The 20,000-nt window shown below is 41.2% G+C and overlaps 3 protein-coding genes across 5 annotated transcripts in view; 2 read left to right on the plus strand and 1 right to left on the minus strand.

Annotated features, from left to right (window-relative positions):
• LOC119581102 (SWI/SNF-related matrix-associated actin-dependent regulator of chromatin subfamily A-like protein 1) overlaps positions 1–20,000 on the minus strand; it is a 57,636-nt gene that overhangs the window by 29,616 nt on the left and 8,020 nt on the right. The gene's annotated exons all lie outside the window — the stretch shown is intronic.
• On the plus strand, positions 12,323–14,776 carry LOC119581103 (leucine-rich repeat extensin-like protein 5). Its single transcript, XM_037929429.1, has 2 exons — positions 12,323–13,080; positions 13,463–14,776. Exons 1-2 carry the CDS (start codon positions 12,986–12,988, stop codon positions 14,754–14,756), a joined length of 1,389 nt encoding a protein of 462 aa, XP_037785357.1. The 5' UTR covers positions 12,323–12,985; the 3' UTR covers positions 14,757–14,776.
• LOC119581104 lies at positions 15,005–16,615 on the plus strand. The gene is made up of 2 exons (XM_037929430.1): positions 15,005–15,608; positions 16,281–16,615. The coding sequence occupies exons 1-2, from the start codon at positions 15,017–15,019 to the stop codon at positions 16,448–16,450; spliced, it is 762 nt and encodes a 253-aa protein (XP_037785358.1). The 5' UTR covers positions 15,005–15,016; the 3' UTR covers positions 16,451–16,615.

Below are 20,000 nucleotides of genomic sequence, written 5' to 3' on the forward strand. Positions count from 1 at the left end.
ATCACAAAAAAAGCGCAATTTCAGATAAGCCTGTTCTTACCCTGATAGATCCCGTTGACCTTCAAAACATGGGAAAATAAAACTGCGAGCCTCTTACTGGCAGCGCGAATGACGGGCAGGTAATGACAGGCGGAAACTGACAGACACAAAATAAGAAGGAACAAAATTGCTCCGGTAAACGTGCAAGTAATTCATGGCAAAGAGGCACAGAAATATTGCATTATTTTCTCTCTCTCATCACTGCAACTCCTTGTTCTAACTAATGACCTATATCGCTCCTTGCAACTACTCCTTTCCCAGTGAAATCAACAATTGCAAACGAACCTGCTTACTGCAACATGAAACCATGAAACGATAGCAAAATCACCGATATTTTCAAAGGCAAAATTTTCTCTCACTTATTAACTTCATCCAATGTCAAATTTCTTCCAAAATAACAAGAGTTCAACGACGACCGCAGGATTCACACAAGCTCCCCCCAAAAAAAAGAACAAGAAAATCGATCTGTTAAAGAAAATCAAAGCTATAAAAAGAATATATTATGTTGGCGCAAGTGCCTCTATCTGCCCGACCGTCTCTCTCTCTCTCTTTCGTCCTTTTATCCTCCTACTTATTATTATTTCCCTATTTCTTCTTTCTCCCTCTTCCCTGTCTATTATTATTACTACTACTCCTTGGCGCCCGTTCTATCTCTTATGTATGCATGTATGTATGTATGTATGTATGTATGTATGTATGTATGAATATATGCATGTACGTATATGCATCTACGCGCGCACGCACGCACACACGTACGTACGCACAAACGCACAGACAGTGCGCACGTACGCACGCACACGCAAAAAAAAAGCACACACACAAATGTATGTATGTATGTATGTATGTATGTATGTATGTATGTATGTATGTATGAATATATGCATGTACGTATTTATATGCATCTACACAACACAACTATTATTATCATTATTGCTATTACACAACACAACACAACACAACACCACACACACACACACACACACACACACACACACACACACACACACACACCACCCCTCTCTCTCTCTCTCTCTCTCTCTCTCTCTCTCTCATACATACAACCACGACGTATTTTTTCTCTTGTATGCAGAAACCGTGAAACTGTTGATGAAAATAAAATAAAAAATAAAAGTTTTTTTTCTCCTCTTTTGCACTATTTTCTTCTTTCCTTTCCTTGTTTTTTGGAGGGTTTATGTAGTTAAAACCTCCTCCTGAACACTGCGTGCTTCCTTGTTCTTCAAGCGACAATGAACACGCTCTGTAAACGCGGGCTAGGGAGGAGAGGCGAGAGGGGGGGGGGGTCTACTTACAGGGCAGTGCGTATTTTTGTTCCTTTGCTTTTCTTATTATTATTATTAGCATTATTATTACTTTCATTTCTATTGTTCTTGTTATTTTGTTATTATTATTACTAATGAGGGTGTTATTATTATTATTGTTAACGTCATTATCATTATCATCATCATTATCAATATCATTAAAACCAATATTGTTTTTGTTACCGTTATTATTACTTTTACTATTACTATCATTATTACTACTATTACTACTACTACTAATAATAATAATAACAACAATAATAATAACTATCATTATCATTATAGGTGTTACTATCATCATCATTATCATTATTATTACCATTATCACCATCGTTATCGGCTCCTTCAATCATCAAAGCCATGTAGTGCGAACAAGGACCACTGTCTTCCTGTGCGTTCGGCCATAGTCTACTGCCAAATTCAACGGCACACGACGACCGTAACAGCAAAGACAACAGTAACAGCCCAGCACGTAGTGATATCGAGTCCTGGGTAACGCGGTGTTGTCACGGAAAAGGGGGACGAGAGGGGGGGGGATAATGAGAATAAGGAGGAGGAGGAGAAAGCAATGTGAAGTAAGAAGGGGGGGGGGGGGGTTGTATCAAATGACTAAACTTTTGGCGTGCGAAGGTTCGTCTTATGCGCTTCTAAGGTCACTCACTTATTTCTTCTGATTTTTTGTCTGGCTATCCTTCTTCTCTTACTTTCCTTTATGTTCTCTATCTGCTTGTCTATCTCTCAGCTAATCAAATACATACAGACTCAGAGACATACACATTTCTCCATAAGCTTATCCACATATCTATCCTCCTCTGTCTCACTCACGCAACTCGTCATGCACTCCGTCATTCACTCACCCTCACTCACTCATGCCCCTTCCCTCCCACTCCAAACTTCCGGTTTATCACGGAGTTCAACAGGCTTTAACGGCCGACGCAGCAACCCGGGCCGCGCAGGTTCCCTCTCGAAGATTCATCACCGGGATTAACACCTTCCGATTAAATTTACGGTCACGACGCGGAAAATAGCGGGTGCGGCTATTCGGACATACGAACGCACGCACAGGCATTTGAGTTTCAGTTGCGAAATGTTCATTTAAAAGAGAGAAAAAATATCCAAGAATAAGTGTGCGTTGTATTAAAAATTCCTAAGTCGGTTATAATTTGATCGTTTTTTTTTTTTGCTTGGTTTTCATTGAAAAAAAAATAGTTCAAAGTTTAGTAGGCTTTAGCGAATGTCGGAAAAAGTTGAGGGAATATACAAGAGAAAGGGATTTGATTTGCGTTAATAGGCTTATACTATTTCGAAAAGAAGATAAAATGAAGGAATTATTGCGTGCTGGAAATAGCCCCTCCGGCCTTCAAGTTGATGAGAAAAGTTGGATTGCACACATCTTTCTTCATTTTTTTTCTTCTTTATTCTTTTATTCTCTACTATTCTTTTCTACGGTTCTCCATCTCTTGCCGGGGTAAAGACACATAAAGAAGAATTAAGCTTTGCTGTTTTATAGACGTTCCACTTAGAAGTTTTGCGCTTAGCATGATTCCGCGATTATACATTTAACACATGTCACATAAGCGATTTCCGAGCGTTATGCTTCTCTACGGGCAAGCAGGGCTGGCTTCACGCACAGGTAGGTCTACAGGACTTCCTTGGAGGGAGGGAGAGGGAGGGAGAGGGAGGGAGAGGGAGGGGAGGGGAGGAGAGGGGGGAGAGGGGAGGGAGGAGAGAGTGGGAGGGAGAGGGAGGGAGGGAGTGAGAGGGAGAGAGAGGAGGGAGGAGGGAGGAGGGAGGGAGAGAGGGAGGGAAAGAGGAAGAGGGAGAGGGACGGAGGAGAGAGAGAGAGAGAGAGAGAGAGAGAGAGAGAGAGAGAGAGAGAGAGAGAGAGAGAGAGAGAGAGAGAGAGAGAGAGAGAGAGAGAGAGAGAAACTTAACTACCTAAATGAAATTCGTACCCTATTTAAATCAAATTTCAATGACTAGCTCAAAGAAGCCAACGACACTTACAAACACAGAACAAAGATGAAGAAAAGCAATAAAATTTACGGAGCAAGTTATGCCTTTTAACTCCCTCTCTCTTAGTCCCCCCCCCCCCCCAAAAAAAAAAAAAAAAAAATCTTATTTTTTTTCCCCGGAACTTATCTCGAATTATCAAACCATTTTAGAAAATCTGGCGTCACGTGGACGAAAGACAGGGAAAATAAATATAATGATGATAATAACAACAAAATGAAAAGAAACGAACAGGCAGAAAATTACTAATTCCAAGAATGAAAATAATTCTGCAGAAATAAAAGCAAGTGCAAATCCGTTTCTTTGAAGATTGTGTGTGTGTGTGTGTGTGTGTGTGTGTGTGTGTGTGTGTGTGTGTGTGTGTGTGTGTGTGTGTGTGTGTGTGTGTGTGTGTGTGTGTGTGTGTGTGTGTGTGCGCGCGCGCGCGTGTGCGTGCGTTATATATATACATATATACATATTTACATATATATATATATTTATATATATATATATATTATTATATATATATATTATATATATAATATATATATTATATATATAATATATATAATATATATATTATATATATAATATATATAATATATATATTATATATATTATATATATACATATATATATTTAGAGAGAGAGAGAGAGAGAGAGAGAGAGAGAGAGAGAGAGAGAGAGAGAGAGAGAGAGAGAGAGAGAGAGAGAGAGAGAGAGAGAGAGAGAGAGAAGCTTTTCCTCCTACAGGCCCCCGCAATCATCTTGTCTTGGATGACATTTACATTTATCACAAGTTCAAAATATAATAATAATAATAATAATAATAATAATAATAATATATTATTATCATTACCATTATTATTATTATCCGAAACGTCTCCTAAGTGCGCGCGCCATCTCGAGACGCCGTCGATCGAAATACCCATTCCTTACCCCCACTCCACATACCCACCTGCGTCCTTTACCCCTCCTATGAGCCCGCACCCCGCCCCACCCACACCCCACCAGCCATCATCCTCATTACTACCGCTATCATCATATCCACGAAACACCTACCTTCCTCCTCCATCACCATTAGAAACGAACCTCGACCCCTTCCGAGACCAAGAGCCCCTCCCCCCTCCCCTCCCCCACCCCTTCTCTCCCTTCCCCCTCCCCTCCCCTCCCCCTTCTCTTCTCTCCCTTCCCCCCTCCCCCTCCGGACTGACCCCGACGCGGCCCCCTAATACTCGCCGAAGGAAACAATGCTCCTGACGACGCCCTTCCTGTCCACTCGCAAATATACACAAATGTCCCTTTTTTCTCTAATGCCTTCCTTGAAACTCGAGCACACGAGCGCCTGTTGCTATATATAGTAACGGCGAAAATTATCCAGGAGGTAAAAATACACCTAATGGCAGCCAAGATCGTGAGACAGGTACACGCGAGGGTCCTTCCGTTGCGATTACGCTGTTGCCCGTGTGACGTCGCAATCGTGGCCGCTTGCCCGACTGCCCGTGACACTCGGCACGCGCTCGCCTTATTGGCTCGTTGGTTAAGTGGCTGGTTAGCTGGTTAGCGGTTCTGCTTACTTGGTGGGGTTGTTCTCCTTCTCCCCACTCGACCTTCCTCTTGCTGTATCTCAGGCTTTCTTTATATGTCCCCCCCCCCCCCTCTCTCTCTCTCTCTCTCTCTCTCTCTCTCTCTCTCTCTCTCTCTCTCTCTCTCTCTCTCTCTCTCTCTCTCTTCTTTCTTTTTCCGGCCGTCCATAGCTCTTATCCCCCTCCCCCCACCGTTCCTTCCTTCCTTCCTTCCTTCCTTGCCAAGTTACGTGACAGCGGGTCGTTCCGGGGCGAGCAAGCGGACACTCAGGTGAGGAAGGGGAGGGATGGGGCGCGAGGAAGGGGAGGGATGGGACGCCAGCGAGTGCTTAGGAATTATCAACGATCAATTTTGGTCTTCCTCTCTTTTTCTCTTGTCTTCTTCTTTGTTTTGTTTTTGTTTTCCTCTTTGCTCTTCTTTGCTTTTGTTTTTTGTTTCCCTTTTGTCTTTTTGTTTTATTTTTCTCTTGTCTTCTTTGTTTTTGTTTTTCTATCTTCTCTGCTCTGATCTTTCTACTGTCTCTTTTCTTTTCTCTGTTTTATCATTTTTGTCCTATTTTGTCTTCCTGTTTCCATTACTTTATTTGTGGAGGATTATAACGAAGGCACAGTTACAACACGTAAGAGAGTGATTACACGCGACTCCCAATTTGGTACAAAGAGGTGGATGACTTAGAGAAAGGGGGTGAGGTGTGTGTGGAGGGGTTAGAAGGGGAGAAGGAAAAGGGAGATGGCGAAGATAGTGAATGGGAAGAATAAGAATTAAGAGTAAGAATACGAATACGAACCAGAACAATAGCAACAACAACAATAACAATGATATAGGTAATTCAAATGAAGCAGAAGGCGAATACAAGAGAAAGAGAAAGAAAACAAGAATGGTTGTTTAATGGTTCCAAGGCAAAATAAATGTGCTAGACATAAAAGGTCATATAGAACTACAGAAAGGTCTGATAGTGGAAAGGGTAACGAGGAAGGGTTAACTGATGATTAAATGTGTTACAAGCCAAGAGGCGCACAACACTTGAGAATAGTATGGTACTGAAATGGGTAAAGAGGGGCGAGGGTAGGGAGGGTGAGTAAATGGTATAGGAGTGAAGGGGCAGGATCCACACCTCCACCGTATCTCTAATTCACGCTTTTTCTTTGTTGTGACAAAAAAGGAGTCACATGTGTATCACATGCGACTTCTTCTCCATGTCATTCCCTCCCCCTCTCTCCTTTTCCTCCCTTCCCATGCCATTCCTTCTCCTTTTCTCCCGTTCTTCTCTCTCCATGCCATTATCTCTCACTCTTATCCTTACCCTTACTCTCACACTCCCTCTACCTTCCCCCACTTCATCTCTCCCACTCCCTTTAACTCTCACTCTCCACTCCCCCACTCCCACTCCTACTTACCCAAAAACACACGCACCTTAATTGCTTTAGCCATTCATAATGCAATATCAGTCAAGATCGAAGCGTTTATTCAACACCTGACAAGAGTTACACACAACTCATCCGGACAGTTTGCGTAACGTCAATAAAATTATGTTTGTTTGGAGGATAAGGGAGGACTAATATTTATAGCGAGTCAATAACAAGATTTCAGTGTTAATATCAAGACTCGGAATAAGACATAATAAAAACGATGAAATAACGTTGAAAAAAACTATTTACAATCTCTCTCTCTCTCTCTCTCTCACACACACACACACACACACACACACACACACACACACACACACACACACACACACACACACACACACACACACACACACACACACACACACACACATACACAACACACACACACAACAAAAAAAAAAAAAAAAAAAAAAAAAAAAAAAAAAAAAAAAAAAAAAAAAAAAAACTTTCCTCCAACACATCGAGAATCAACCATTAATAACTACCCACCATTACACGAACCATGCCACGCCTCATCCCACCCCCTTTCCCAAGCCCCTTATCCCCGGGTACGTCCTGCTACGTCCCTCCCCCTCCCTCTATCCCTAGTGTCTACTCCTCCCCCACCACTCGTACGCCCCCCCCCCCCACCTCAAACCTCCCCTCCGCTATCTGTGGGGGCAATGACCCGATTTTCGCAGTTCGTGGGCGGGCTGATGCTGTTGAATCCGGTGGGTGGGCGGCCCGGCGGTCGAGCGGGCGTGGCCATAAGCAGAACGCCCTTCTGTGGGTGGATTTGTCACCTCGATGTTGCTTTTCTATATATCAATTTTTTTTTCTTTCTCTCTCTCCCAGGTGACTTATCATACTCAAAAAACATCATATACACGTAAATAATGGCATTCGCATCCATTATTTACTTCATATCCCGCACACGCGTCCTAAAGTACATAATTCCGACACGAAATACAGACGTGGGATTCATAAAACATAAGCTAAAAATACCTGTAATAAAGTGGTACCACAGATCAAACACGGAAAATAAGAAGACTTAAGAAGAAAACTGAGAAGAATAAGACATAGGCAAAGAAGAAGAAGAAAATAAAGGAGGTAAATAGATTGGGAGAGAATGAGACATACAGCTTTTTAACAATAAAATACTTGCCTCAGTTCTAACGTGACAACACGCTAAATTCCAAGCCTTAATGCAACGCTACCATTTACAAGTACATATTTATGAGTCTGCAACAATCAGTTGCATCCACTTAAAGAATTCCGTAATCGTAATAACCGCAATCCAGAAAGTACAAAACCTACAATGTAACAGCGGAGTTTAGTTGAGTGTTATAATCCCAGCTGGATAATTTCTTAATGGGATATTCGTTTACTGACTGAGAAACTGGGGTCGTTATCCATCTTTCGACAATCTGCCAACGTCAAGGGCCCTTTTTTTTCTTTCTTTCTTTTTCTTTTTCTTGCGTCCCTATTTAGCAATCGTAGAATCACAGGTACTGTAGTGGGACACACGCATACACGAAGACACAAGCACAAACACACACACACGTACACACTACACCCACATACACTATCCAAAGATGATTAACACCATTTATGGCTATTAATATTGTCTGCGGCGAGACAGCGCATGAGACTTGATGCCCTGATCATCCGCTCACTATTGACCTGTCTCGCTCAACTTTGAATTCTCTCTCTCTCTCTCTCTCTCTCTCTCTCTCTCTCTCTCTCTCTCTCTCTCTCTCTCTCACTCACTCACTCACTCACTCACACACACACACACACACACACACACACACACACACACACACACACACACACACACACACACACACACTTTATGTATATTATACACTACACACTTCCACCCTCCTTTTCACCCGATGATAATCACTATACCTGGCTATAGTCGTATCGTTAATGGTACAGCAATGAATTATTGTATACGCCGATGTGGTCGTTAATCGCCTCTGGCTGACGTAAATGTCATGTGGCAATACAGGAGGGAGGAGAAACAGATAAACAAACACAAGTACTAACTACCCAACCAGCACGCCTGTCTATACGTCTGTTTGTTTGTTTTGCTTCATCTCCTCGTCCGCTTGCCTGTCTGTCCGTCTTGCCCGTCCTTCCTTCGGCCCGGCCGTCCCCAAAGCGAACCAGTTACTCCCCTCACGCCCATGACTCCTAAATCGACACTCGCACGTCCATTGAACCGATCAGTCAAACGAGCAAGAAAAAAAGAAAAGGGGCGGGAAGGAACGCTCGCTGCCCACCAGGCCCGACAGGACATTCCCACTATGATATATTGCTCTTTGCACGATTTTTGCGACATCTTGCAACGAAACTGGTTCATGCTTGAATGACCGAGAAGTCTATTTGCAATAAAAAGCAACAGCAAAATCTTTAACATGGAAATGCTTACTACTTACAGCATACTTTTTAATATACAATAAACCATGAAATATATTGCAAATTAAATTCAGAGGCTACAAAGTAAAGTAAGTAAAACAAAATAATGAAAAAGTAATAGAGAAGAAGTGTGCCATAATAATCATAAAAACAATTAACAGACAAAAAAATAGTAAATATTGAACTGCAAGAGTCGCAAAAGAAATCAGATTTTACAACTAACAATAATATCTAATTAATAAATAACTCCGCTTACTAAAACCAAACTTCATTTAAAGTTATATTTCCGCAAAGAGACATACCGCAATTACAAGCCCAATAAATAAATAAATAAACACGTAAAAAAAAAAAAAAAAAAAAAAAAAAAAAAAAAAAAAAAAAAAAAACACCTCCACCGTATCTCTAATTCACGCTTTTTCTTAATATTGATTAGCAAGACCCTAGCAACTTCCAAAACACAGGAGCAAGTGGGCCACGGCAATAAAAAGACAAGAAAAATGCCTCTGTCGATTGCTTTGGACAACCGCAGTAATAACGAACTGCATTTAAAGGTCAGATCAACTTTAATGACACAAAACAAAATTGCAAACGTAAGCACGAACAAGCCAGGTAAAAAGAGGCTAATGAAGGGAGATACGCAAAGGCAGGTCAAAGGTCAAGGGCGAGATAGGCTTGCGTGAAGCAAGTGGAAAGAGAGAAAGAGAGAAGAGAAAAAGAGAGGTGGGTAGCGATAGATAGAAAGATAAATAGATAGATAGATAATGGGAGAAAAACACTTCTCTCAGAGTGAAAAAAAGACGAAAGCAATGGAAGCCAAGCCAAGCGTGCGTGACAGATGGCACATGACAGATGGGTCATCGTCTTCAGGACCAGCACTCTTGTAATGGCCGTAACTACAACCCTCGCCAGAATTTCAAGTACGCACCGGTCACGGAGCCCCGCCCACCGACGCCCATTCCCGCCTTAACGTTCTTTCCTTCCTTCCTTCTCTCTTTCTTTCTTTTTCTCTCTTTCTATCTTTCTTCCTCTCTCTCCTCCTCCTCTCTCTCTCTCCTTTCTCCCGCCTTTGTCTCCCTCTCTTTTTTTCTTCCTTTCCCTTTCAACTTCTTTACTTCTTCCCACTCTTCATGCTTCTCCCATTCCCAGTAATTCTCTCTCTCTCTCACTCAGTCCGACAATCATCAATTATATACATATTCCACGTCGCGCACTGCTTGTTTATGTCTGACATGCTCTTATTTATATCTTTTTAAAATGCAGTAGCCACCTCGAGACAGAGAGAAAAAAAGAAATGATACTTAATCTCTTAAAATCTCTCAGCCGTAAAAATCTACAACATTAATAAATTATGTTGGTCAGCTTTTCGTTAATGGCCATGACAACGTGACAACAATGCTGCGGAAAAAAAATATTAGCAACTTTAATATGGAGAAACACACACACAACCAAAGTGTAAAAAAAGAAAAAAAAAATCATATACACAACTCTCTCTCTCTCTCTCTCTCTCTCTTCTCTCTCTCTCCTCTCTCTCTCTCTCTCTCTCTCACTCTCTCTCTCGCTCTCGCTCTCCATGACAACGTGACAACAATGACGCGAAAGAAAATAAAGCATATACAATACTAAACTCGAGAAACACACACAAATAAACTGGGGAAAAAAAATATCCATACACATACATTTTTCCTTTCTTTTTCTTCCTCTCCCTCTACCTTCCCCCCGCTCTCTCTCTCTCTCTCTCTCTCTCTCTCTCCCTTATTCCTCTCTTTCTCTCTCTTATTTCCTCTCTCTCTCTCTCTCTCTCTCTCTCTCTCTCTCTCTCTCTCCCTATCTCTCTCATTATTTCCCTATTTCTCTCTCCTTATCTCCCTATCTCTTTCTCATCTCTCTCTCTCTCTCCTTATCTCCCTATCTCTCTCTCCCTATCTATATCTCTCTCTCCCTATCTCCCTATTTCCCTCGTTATCTCCTATCTATATATCTCCTCCCTATTATATCCTCTCTCCCTCCTCCCATCCCGTTCTCCTTCTCTCTCTCTCTCTCTCTCTCTCTCTCTCTCTCTCTCTCTCTCTCTCTCTCTCTCTCTCTCTCTCCCTCCCTCCCAGGGAACTGAATCGTGAGATTTGTGAAATAATAAAACCAGATTACTAATACACAGGAGAGGAATGTCGTTCGAGTGTGGGCGAAATGGTCTTTAAGCACGGGCTGAGTAAATGTAAACGCCGCTTGATTATAGTAGAGCGCAGAGGGGCTGGAGCGCGTGTGACGATTTCTGTTTGATCACCGCAAGCTGATAGCCACGCCATGCTGTGCGGGGGATTCAGGCATTTCTTATTTGAGTTAATTTCTTTCTCGGCAGGAGATAAGAGGACGGGAGAGCCAGGTCTGTGCGTTACTCAAAACCGGCGCCCGAATGGAATCTTCTCGACGGGTCTGTTTTTTTCCCTTGTCCGAAATTCACCCTTATGTACCATCAAATACGCGTCACTAAAGTGTACTTGCCCTGCTGGAACATACGAATAGGAGGGGGGGGGGGTTCAGTCAGGGAAAAAACATATATTCTCTAATAAGCTAATAGTTGAATAAAACGCAATTGCAGGGGCGGATTAAGTTTAGCTACATCTCGAGCCGTACACGATGGCTACGACACACAAAAAACACTCACTCATTTTCTCTTTTTCTTTATATATTTCCTTATCCCTCTCCCTCTCATTCACTCACTCAACCAACACATACGCCTCACCTTGACAAGATATTATCAATACCAGACGCGCAAATCACCTAACAAGCGCTCCCGAGTTAACAAGCAAGCGGTAATGACCTACACCGAACTAAGGAGTGTGACAATGACCGTTGTTAGGACGCCGTGGACATTATCTATCATTCAAATTATACCCATTGTTCCGTTTCTAGCCGTGCCCTTAGGCGCCATGGTAATGAAGCAAGCATTTGAAATATTTCTGACGATGAAAAAAAGAAAAAATACATACATTTCTATATATCCTCAAAATTCAACCACTGATATCTCCCTGCAGAGCCACTACCGCTCCCCTGAAGACAACGAAGGAAAAATAAATAAATAATTAAGAAAGAGAAGCAGAAACAGAGAGCCTTCCTGCTGAAGAGCTCGCCCATCGCCCATCGCCCCTCGCCCTTCGACCGCCATGCCCAAGAGGGACGAATTCGGCCGCCTCCCACTCCCCGACGAGTCCAAGGTGCCCTTCCAGAGGGTCCTCTCGCGGGTCTCCTACAGGAGGTATGTTCATGGGGTGGGGGTGGGGTGGGGGGGGAGTCCGGATCATCATGTTATATCGAATGGCAATACTAACGGTGATGGTGACTGTGGCAATCGCTGTCGCAACACTGCTACTACTGATAATGATAAAAAAGTACTACCGCCTTCACAATAATAACAAGTCGATATCTTCGCGTTTAACTTCATTTAGTATTAATTATTCCCTCGATAGACATTCCAGACATGTTAGAAAGCAGTCTCTTCTCTTTGTTTAGTGTCTTAACACTCAAAAATGATATCACTTAATGCCCTTGTTTTATTGTTTTTGTTCTTTTCTCTTTTACGTTCTGGAAAAGGTGTGAATGGTAAGTCGTTAATATCCCTTCTTCTCCTCCTTGTTCCTCAATTCTTTGGCTTTCTTCATCTTTTCAATTGTTCATTTATCATCCTGCCTTTATTTTCCTTTGTTTTCTCCTTTTACTCCTCTTGCTATTAATCTCATTCGTCCTCCTATTCCTCTTATTCTTTTCCTACCTCTACCCCTTTCCTCCATCTCCTTCTCCTTGTTCTCTTCCTCTTCCTTCATCCTCCTCTTCCTGTTCTCCCGTCCATTCACCTTCATCCTTCCTCGCCTCGCCTTCTCTTCCGTCAATTCGAAAGCAGCCGAAGCCAACGGCTCACCAGCTCTTCCCGCCTCTTCCCGCAGCCACAACAATTCGACTCGCGCCTCGCCCGACCGCCAGCAGCGCCACCGCAACAGCAGCCAGCGTGCGTCCCGAAGCCAGTCGTTCAACTACAACGACCTCAAGGACGTCGACGACGAGGCCAACGGGAATGGCTACTACTACGACCATGACCCGGACCCAAGCGACGGAGGCAACCGCCAACGTCGCAGCCGGCGAGGGGGCCGAGACGGCGACATCGCCAAGGGCGTGGGTCGCCTCAGTCTCGACAAGAATCGGAGTCGCAGCCTGACAGAGGACGACCCCAGGCCCAAGATGCCCTTCATCCCCTTCCAGAGGGTCCAAAACATCCGCAAGAAGACGGTCATTCCCGCCAGCAACAGCAACGACTTCCGGGTGGAGCCGTACAGGTAGGGGAACGGACGGAGCGGCGGGGGGGGCGGCCCCTTCGCTCTCTCGTGTCCCCTTTGGCCTTTATTATTTTTTCCCTTCTTTTTAAGGTGATGAACTTCAAAATATAATGATAATAAAAAATAAATGAAATAAATAAATAAAAATAATAACAAATAAATATAATAAAAGGAATACTATAAATGATATGATAATAAATTAATAACAATTACCATTATCGTTACCTTTAACATATTATCATTACGATTAGGACAATCATAAAGATGATAAACACACCTCACAAAAGTAATTATAAGAATAACATCAATATACAAAAGAACAATTAGCAAAAAACAACACTCAACAGGCGCGGCCTTCCTTCCCTTCCCTGTTCCCCCGCAGGAGTCCCGACCGCAGGAGGCGCTTCACCCACCGCGACTGGCTGATGAACCAACCCAACAACCGCTTCGCCACGGAGTACAATAGCCGCTATCAGGAGTCGTCGCAGGAGCGGCAACGCAGGGCGACCAGGCGGAAGAACGACTCTGGTCAGGTGGACAAGCTCCTCATAAACCCCGCCTACGACGACAAACGTAAGTCCAACAACAACGACGCCAAGAGCGGCTATCATAGCGACAGCGGCTACAGCAGGACCAGTTACTCCCGTGTCAACTCCACGGGCGGGTCGAGAGGAGACGACACCGCCAAGACCCCCTCTTCGGGTGGTTCCGTCAAGCTGCCGCAGATTCGCGATTCGCCGCTCACTGCGCCAGACAGCGCTACATCAGTTGCGGGGAAAGGAGCCGCGGCGCCACCTGTCATGGCGAGTCCCGGAACCTCTGGCGACGCCCCCGCATCTGCGACGTCCAGGATGCCCTCTCTCCGCGCCAGGGTGCAACCCCAAGAGTCATCGCGGTGGGTGGAGGGAAAGGGCTCTGGCTGCCTCAGACATTTCTTCCCTCTCTTTAGACCTTCAGCGCCGAAGGCAGAGCCGACGACGCGCACTCCAGCAGCATCCTTCCAGCCGCCCGCGTCTTCGAATCGGCCTTCATCGCCCGTAGGTCAATATACCTCGTCCTCGAATCAGGCTCCATTAAGGGCTGGAGGTTCTTACGCTACTTTGACAGATCCTTCAAGTGTATCCCAACGCCCCAACTCCCCACCTTCCAGTCCACTCCAGGACTCCCCGACTCTCAGCAAAGAGCCCTCAAGCTTGGTCCATGTTCCGCCGTCTTCACTCCTACAAGACTCTCCTCCAAAGCAAAGGACAGATGACCCTGTCTATACTACCTGTTTTTCTATAGCAGTCCCACCATCTACCTTAAATGCTTCTGTGCCACCAGCGAACGTTCACTTCAAAAATACTTTAAATCTCAACAAAGACCTAACACTTACTCCAAACACTCTATCTCCTACTGCTGACATTCCTACAGATCCTAACGAGGATCCAGCAGCATCCCCTGTCAGAGCATCACCTTTCCTTGGACGCTCTTCACCACCTCCGAGAAAGGACTCCCCACAGACAGGCTTGGAACCTCCACCTGACAGCGCCGACTCACCGCCTTTGGCCATGAATTCCTTCCCCGTTCAAGCCGGGACGTCCTCCTGCCGACACCGCTCGCTGGGTCATGGGGAAGGGGGCGGGGCGCCTTCAGGGGCTCGCCACAAAGCCCGCAAGCTCCTACAAGAAAGATAACAGTCGCAGAGCTTCCCTTAGTTTACTACCCCAAAGCAAGAAAAGCTCTGTGAAGACGAAGAAGAAATCGAGGAAGTCCAAGAAGAAGAAGAGAGAAGGAGTCGTCGAGATGTCGAGGAGGAGCTCCCTTCAGAGGTCGCAGAGTGACACCGCCCTCTATCTCCCGCCGACACACCACAACAACTACGCCACACCAGACTCTGAAACTCAAACCAAACCAGGTCATAATATTCAGAGACAAAGTTACGACCAAAAATGCCATGAAGGGATCACGTCCATCCACGCCCCTACCAAGCATCATCCTCACCCTGCCCGAGGCACAACAAAGATCCAGGAGGTTAAGCAAGCAAGAGAATGACAGGCCTAAAAGCGTAATAAAGGTCAAGGACAATATGACAAAAGTCCCTAGTCTACCTAATATTCGGTCTCATTATATGGCACCCAGCTTTTCCTCCTACAGAAGAGACTCCACTGGCCGGCCTACGACTCCCAAAATTCACAGACGCAGACTATCGAACGCGTCACAAAATCCGAACAGGCAAAAATCAAAGCCCGTCATCTCTACACTCAGAAGAACAGCAACAAGTCAACCCAAGCGACACGGAACCACGTCAGCCGATGCGCCCAACGCAGCGAATCGCCAACGCTTCACGAAAAGCTCAAGAGCTTCCTCGCGCCAAAGGATTCCCGACCAAGTTAATCCTGAGCCACAAGTTCCTGAGAGTGACGATTCTCCTCATAATCGCCTGCGCTCGGCCACAAGCGCAGTGACTGCGGCCTACATACAAAACTTGCGAAAGGAGCGGCAGGACAAGTACGCTCAGCTGCTGGCGTCGGCGACCGGGCGAGCGAGTAAGTCTTTTTCTTTCTCTTTGCTTTTGCACTCTTGCTAGAACTACGCGGTCAGGCATGCGTGTCAGTTGTTGACTCACTTGATGTTAGAATCACTCAAATAAGCATTTAAGGAAAGTTTCCTTCTTTTAAACCAGGACCACTGCTTGATAATAAAAAAACACTAGCATGGCCTGGTCACTTGCAAATGTGCAACTTTATGATCATAATAGCTGGATTGCATGTTGCATTTACTGAGCCAGAATTGTAGCAGTATAATTGTATCACAATAGGAAACACTAAAAAGTGTAAAAAAAAACAAAACATTGTGCCTGCAAGCATTATCAAGGTACTTGTTACCTCTTGCTGTGTACTTTGAGTACCTATGAGCACTATTTTTACATCATACAAATCATATTCTTTCTAATCTATACTGTGTTCTAGTCTAAGTCAAAGTAACAGCAAGAAACAACAGCAAGTATCATTCAATTTGTCACTTTTCCCATCTTCAAGATAAAATTTGAAGAAAAAAAAACTCAGGCCTCATTACCTATACCCCCCATCATCTTTCCAAACAATCTTTTAATTTTGATCATTCACTAGAGCCGGTCACCACAGCGTGTAATTCTTTTAACTCTAAATTATCTTCCTAGACAATCTTATCTGTAGTATCTGATTCTCTTTACCCTCCAGACACCCCGCGTCCTGGAGGTCGACTTGAGGACGACCTTCCTCCACTGTCCCTGGGTGAGCAGGCAAAGACACCAACATTCTCAAGGAGCATTTCAAAAGCAAGCTTGGAGCAAGAGTATCCTGGCAGGAGTCAGGACTTTGCACTGGTTCATGGCGAGTATGTACACTGAAAGTTTGTTCTTCTAAAGCAATCTTAACCACAGACTAAATACTGTATAGCTGATCATAAAATTATATATTATATACAGAATCTAATGAAAAGAAGTATTCCAAGTGAAAATTCATTCATATTGTTAATATTTCCTTCATTTACATGCAATCAGTTATTTCAACCTTACAATATGGAATAATTTGCTGGCAGTTTTATTGAAAATCTGAAGAATATTTGCCCATGAGAATTTTGTACTATGTATATAAACAATGAGTTTGCATTTGAAATGTCTGAATAAAAAATTGTATATACCATAAATGCCAATAATTTACCCCTTATAATATTAAGACAGGAAGGCATTTCAATCTTGCCAATTTCTTTACTCAGTAATCTATCTTTTCCAATATGTATGTACAAAGAGGATCATTCTTGGGATCCATATTGTCTTTCAAATCCAGTGCAATATATTAATATGACCAATGAATAGTTTTGCAAATCACAGACATCCTATATAAATGATAATATACTCCACTGCAGTTAATGGATTTCATTAAGTGTGTGTTGTGCTCCAACAGGTCTCCAAGAGACATACCACAACCTCAACTTCTTCCAGTTTTCTAAGTCAATTTACTTTAAACATCTTTCCTTCTCTTAATCCTCTTCAAATTTCAATTTCAGTTTCGGTTTCAACTTAGCTACCTACCATACTACCTACCTACCTCAATCTTAATCTCTCTACAGTGCCATACATATCAGCTAGAGATATCTTTCCTCTTCCACTCAGCTTCTCCATTTTGCTCATACCAACTTTCAGTATCACTCTCCCTTTCCCTCTTGGCAATATCTGACTCCCATTCTGTATGACAAGTATATATGGGAGAGAGGTTGAGAGGTTATGTACTGTTACTGAATGTAAACCAAGCGGCCCAAGGTAATGTTGATATAAAAGGTAAGTTATGTTAATTTTTGTTCATTCATAACAGATAGGTCATGACAAAGTCACCTGTAATTTATTTCCAAATTAGCAATTCCCTTCAGTAACTTATCATTCGATTCATGCTCTTAATCACTGCACTAGTCTTTCACTACATCTAATTGTGTTTGATAAGCCACTGAATAACTATCATAATCAAAACTAGCCAATGTGTTAATCAATCCTCCCACTAAAACCATTTTCTATCAGTGGAATCATTATTATTGAAATCAGTCACACTCTACTTTTCATAATCCCAGCCACACACTTGGTGCTTTTAAATTCTGAGCCCAAAAAATCCTACAGCCATAAAGGCTTCCTTCAACCTACCTTCAAGAAAGTTCATGTCTACCACACAAATATGCACAGAGAACACACTTCCAGATAAACTGTAATTGTAACAGACTTGTTATCATTGAAAACAGGCAGTGAGTACACCGAGCCTCTGGTTTTACTGAAAGTTTGAGTAATCATAGTACTGTTCAATATTATGATGTCAGTAATGATGTATGAAGAAAAACCCTGTCAATAACAATAATTTTAATAATGATAATCAAACAGATATGTAGCACTAATAATATTAATGATATATGATGATAATAATTAAATTAAGTTCCCATTAAGTTGATCAAAGACTTTTTTATATGCAATCATATACATTAATAATAATTAATATTATTAATACCAATATCAATAAGGATAAGTGGTGGTGGTGGTGGTGGTGGTGGTGGTGGTGGTGGTGGTGATGATGGGTGTGTGTGATGTGTGGTGTGATGTGTGGTGGGGTGGTGGGTGAGTGGGTGAGGATGAGGATGATGATGATGATGATGATAGATGATGATGACTGCATGCATGATGCTGTGATAGCAGATGTGTGACGATCACGATGATAATGATGATGATCAATCATCTTCATCACAATTATAATTATAACAACAACAACAACAACAACAACAACAACAACAACAACAACAATAAAGAATAGAGAGAAGAAGAGAGATAAAGAGATATATAGATAGGAGAAGATATGAGAGTATAGTGAAGTAAGGATGAGAGAAGAGAGAGTATAGTAGAAGAGAGATAGAGAGAGAGATGGAATGAAGAATGAGAATAGAGAGATGAGTATAATGATAGATAAGAGTAGAGAGAGTAGGAAGAGATATATAAATAAGATATGAAGATAAATAGATAGAATAGGATAGAATATAGCAAATATAAGAGATATAGAGTAGATATATATGAGATGATAATAAGATACGGATAATAGATATAATATATAGAATAAAGAAGAGTATGAGAGAGGATAATAGATATAGAGATGAGAGATAATATAGAGATATATATAGATATGGATGAGATAGTATAGAGATATAGATATAGTAGAGAGTAGTATAGATAGATAATATATAGATAGAGAGGATGATATAAGGAGAATAAATGAGATATATAATATATAGATAATATATAAGATATATAATAATATATATATAGATATACATATATATAATATATAATAATATATATATATATATATAATATATATATATATATATATATATTATATATATATTATATATAATATTATATATATAATATATATATATATATATATATTATATATATAATATATATAATAATAATAATATAATAGATATATAATTATAATAATATATTAATATATATTATATATATAATATATTAATTAATAATAATAATAAATATAATAATAATAATATATAATAACTATAATAATAATAATAATAATAACAAAATAATAATAATAATAAAAATAATAATAAAATAATAATAATAATAATAATAGACATAATATACAAATAATAATATAATAATAATAATAATAATAATAATAATAATAATAATAATAATAATAATAATAATAATAATAATAATAATAATAGCAACAATAACAATAATAATAATGATATCATTACCCTCATAATAAAAAGAATAAATAATAATGATAACGAAGATGATGATGATAACAACAACAATAATAATGATTACAATAATAACAATAGCATTAACAATAACAATAACAATAATAATAATAATAATAATAATAATAATAATAATAATAATAATAAAAACAATATTACAAATATGGATATCAAATAAATCAAAATAATAATCATATTGATAATGATAATGAAAATAATCACAACAAAAATATTAGTCTTGAGCCACCTACCATTCCTCTGGAAAACACTCAACAGCATACATCCATGGCTCCCAACATATAATCTCATAAGTTACTGCATGTTTCTTGGATGTTTTTTGAAAATCCTACTGCATCATGTATCATGGCTCACAGTGCCATTTAGCTGATTACAGTGACTCATATACAGTAACTATAGTCTCACATTTTCATAGTATCCATTTCACATAATCTTTTCAAGAATTTATCATAGATGTTAAGCATTACAAGATTGTAATAATAAAATCACAAAATTATTTTACACTCAACAATTACAGCTACTTAAACAATAATCACAAATTATCATTATACATTAATAAACCCTTTATAATCCACAGGGATGCCACTTAACATCAGTACAGTGTAAAACCCAAAAATAAC

This window comes from Penaeus monodon, chromosome 14 (genome assembly GCF_015228065.2).
Source record: "Penaeus monodon isolate SGIC_2016 chromosome 14, NSTDA_Pmon_1, whole genome shotgun sequence".
Lineage (NCBI taxonomy): Eukaryota > Metazoa > Arthropoda > Malacostraca > Decapoda > Penaeidae > Penaeus > Penaeus monodon.